This window comes from Myxine glutinosa, chromosome 2 (genome assembly GCF_964187855.1).
Source record: "Myxine glutinosa chromosome 2, kmMyxGlut1.1, whole genome shotgun sequence".
NCBI lineage: Eukaryota > Metazoa > Chordata > Myxini > Myxiniformes > Myxinidae > Myxine > Myxine glutinosa.
The window spans coordinates 119,117,190-119,119,554 of NC_136262.1; the positions used below are offsets into that span (position 1 = coordinate 119,117,190).

Below are 2,365 nucleotides of genomic sequence, written 5' to 3' on the forward strand. Positions count from 1 at the left end.
AAGGGGAAGGAGGGGAAGGAAGAACAAATTACCCATGCAAAGTGTGCTTTAACCTCAGCGTTGCCCGGGTTTGGAGGAAATTGTGATACCCTCTGCCACAACCAGGTGGCGCTACCTGGTACACATTTAGCCATACATAGAAAATTTATGCCCCGCCCCCTCCCTCTGCCAACATCCCTGCGTGAGGCCACAGCCACATATCCTATTTTACCCCCCACACAAAGTTGTATTTGTACCCTGATTTTGTCATTATAGATTATACTTTTGTCGATTCTATGAAGCAATTCTTGGGAAAACCACATTTCCAAGCTGGCCTCCAAAGCCAGTCACCGACTGGGCATCCTCCGTCGTGCGAAGTCCTTCCTAGGCACACCTGAGCTCCTCACCACATACAAGGCTTTCATCCGCAGCTCAATGGAATACTGCTCTCCCCTCTGGGTTGGTGCTCCTGCCTCACACCTAGCTCGGCTTCACGCTGTTGAAACCAAAGCATTCAGAATCATTGGAATCTCCCGCAATGAAGCTATCTCTGAGGGCCTTTCACTCACTCACCGCAGGCAGGTTGGTGGTCTTTCTGTCTTCTACCGACTCCACTCCGGCCTTGCTCCCCCAGCTCTCTCTGTGCTCTGTCCCCCAAATATTCCTACAGGTCGCACAAGATCTGCCAGCAACCCTCTGATGGTTAAACTGCCGAAATCTCAGCTCTCTGCTCACCTTCACTCTTTCATTCCTCTTTTCTCCCGCCTCTGGAACAAACTCCCACACTCCCTTCAATCCCACTCCTCCCTCCAGGTCTTTAAAACAGCTGTTCACCACCATCTCTTATCTTCCCCCATCCAAAACCTTGATCTTTTCTACCCCCGCTAATTCACCCCAGATCCACCTTGTTTGAAATTCCAACTTCTTTCCTGGAAGTCCTGGCAGTGTCCATATGTTTTATACCTCTCCCACCCCCCCCCCTTCCCATGCCTCCGCCCCCCAAAGCCCTCTCCCTCCCAAAGATCTCTCGATGTCTCCATGTCTCTCGGTCCCTGCTCTCAAATGTTGTGTTTGTGTCCTTCCCCCTCTCTCCCCATCTTGTCTACCGCTCCTGATGTTATATGTTTTATGTGTCGGTTTGTCTTTCTGTGTGATTAATGTTCGCTCTTTCACGAGCCTCGATCTTGTATACAAAAAAAAAAAAAAAAAAAAGGATATGATGGGTTTGTTTGAACAAACTTTGAACGGTTTGAACCCTAACTTTGATCACTGACCCTTTTGCGATCCAGTAGGAGTTTGCAATGAACAGGATAACTCCCTTGGGTCCTGAGGACATGATATGATGATCCACATGAAGATTCAGTAACAATGAGAAAGAACTATGGGCAGGCCCAACTGAAGATGTCCTCAGTGCAGCACACATGAACAGAAAGAGCCATTTTGACTTTGGCGCTTTCCCTAAGCAGATTGATGTTTTGAAGTCCAGGATGGTGTATTTGCTTCACTGCGGTTTCCTTTCATTCATTTTTATCCAGGACTCTGCACATGTGTTGTATTTATATATTTATGTGACTTTGCAAAATGTATATGTATAGTTGAATTATTTAACTTGTGAGAAATTAGATTTTGGAAACTAAAGCTGTGAACCAGCAGATATTAAAGATGATTTTTCTTGTGACCTGAACTTATTGTAGATATTGTAACCAAGACTTAGCCCAGGATCTGCCATAAGAATCATTGATGAGTTTGGGTTTGCAAAAAACAGAACAACAACCATAATGGTGTATGTCTGTTTTACTTCACTACATTCATTTAAACAACATAGTCAACAACTGGAATGTCTTCAAAATCATCTCCCTGGTTATGGCTGTCCAGAGCAATTTCAGAATTCCATGTGTCTTGTAACTGGGACGGCAAATAGTTGGGTTGCTGAACGACGGGTTTGGTGTGTCCACGAAAGGCGGGCTCGGCATGTCCACGAAAGGTGGGCTCAGCGGGTCCAGGAAAGGCGGGCTCGACATGTCCACGAAAGGTGGGCTCAGCGGGTCCACGAAAGGCGGGCTCAGCGGGTCGACGAAACGTGGGCTCAGCGGGTCCACGAAAGGCGGGCTCGTCATGTCCACGAAAGGCGGGCTCGGCATGTCCACGAAAGGTGGGCTCCGCGGGTCCACGAAAGGCGGGCTCGGCATGTCCACGAAAGGCGGGCTCGACATGTTCACGAAAGGTGGGCTCAGCGGGTCCACGAAAGGCGGGCTCGGCATGTCCACGAAAGGCGGGCTCGGCATGTCCACGAAAGGTGGGCTCAGCGGGTCCACGAAAGGCGGGCTCGGCATGTCCACGAAAGGCGGGCTCGGCATGTCCACGAAAGGTGGGCTCAGCGGGTCCA

General features: G+C 49.3%; 1 protein-coding gene across 1 annotated transcript in view; it reads right to left on the reverse strand.

Annotated features, from left to right (window-relative positions):
• Window positions 1-1,759: 1,759 nt before the first annotated feature.
• Window positions 1,760-2,365, reverse strand: part of LOC137412244 (uncharacterized) — a 7,320-nt gene continuing 6,714 nt past the window's right edge. The window contains exon 3 of the mRNA XM_078772628.1: window positions 1,760-2,365. This exon is cut by the window's right edge and continues 1,451 nt beyond it. Coding sequence (XP_078628754.1) covers window positions 1,792-2,365 — 574 coding nt within the window. The 3' untranslated portion in view covers window positions 1,760-1,791.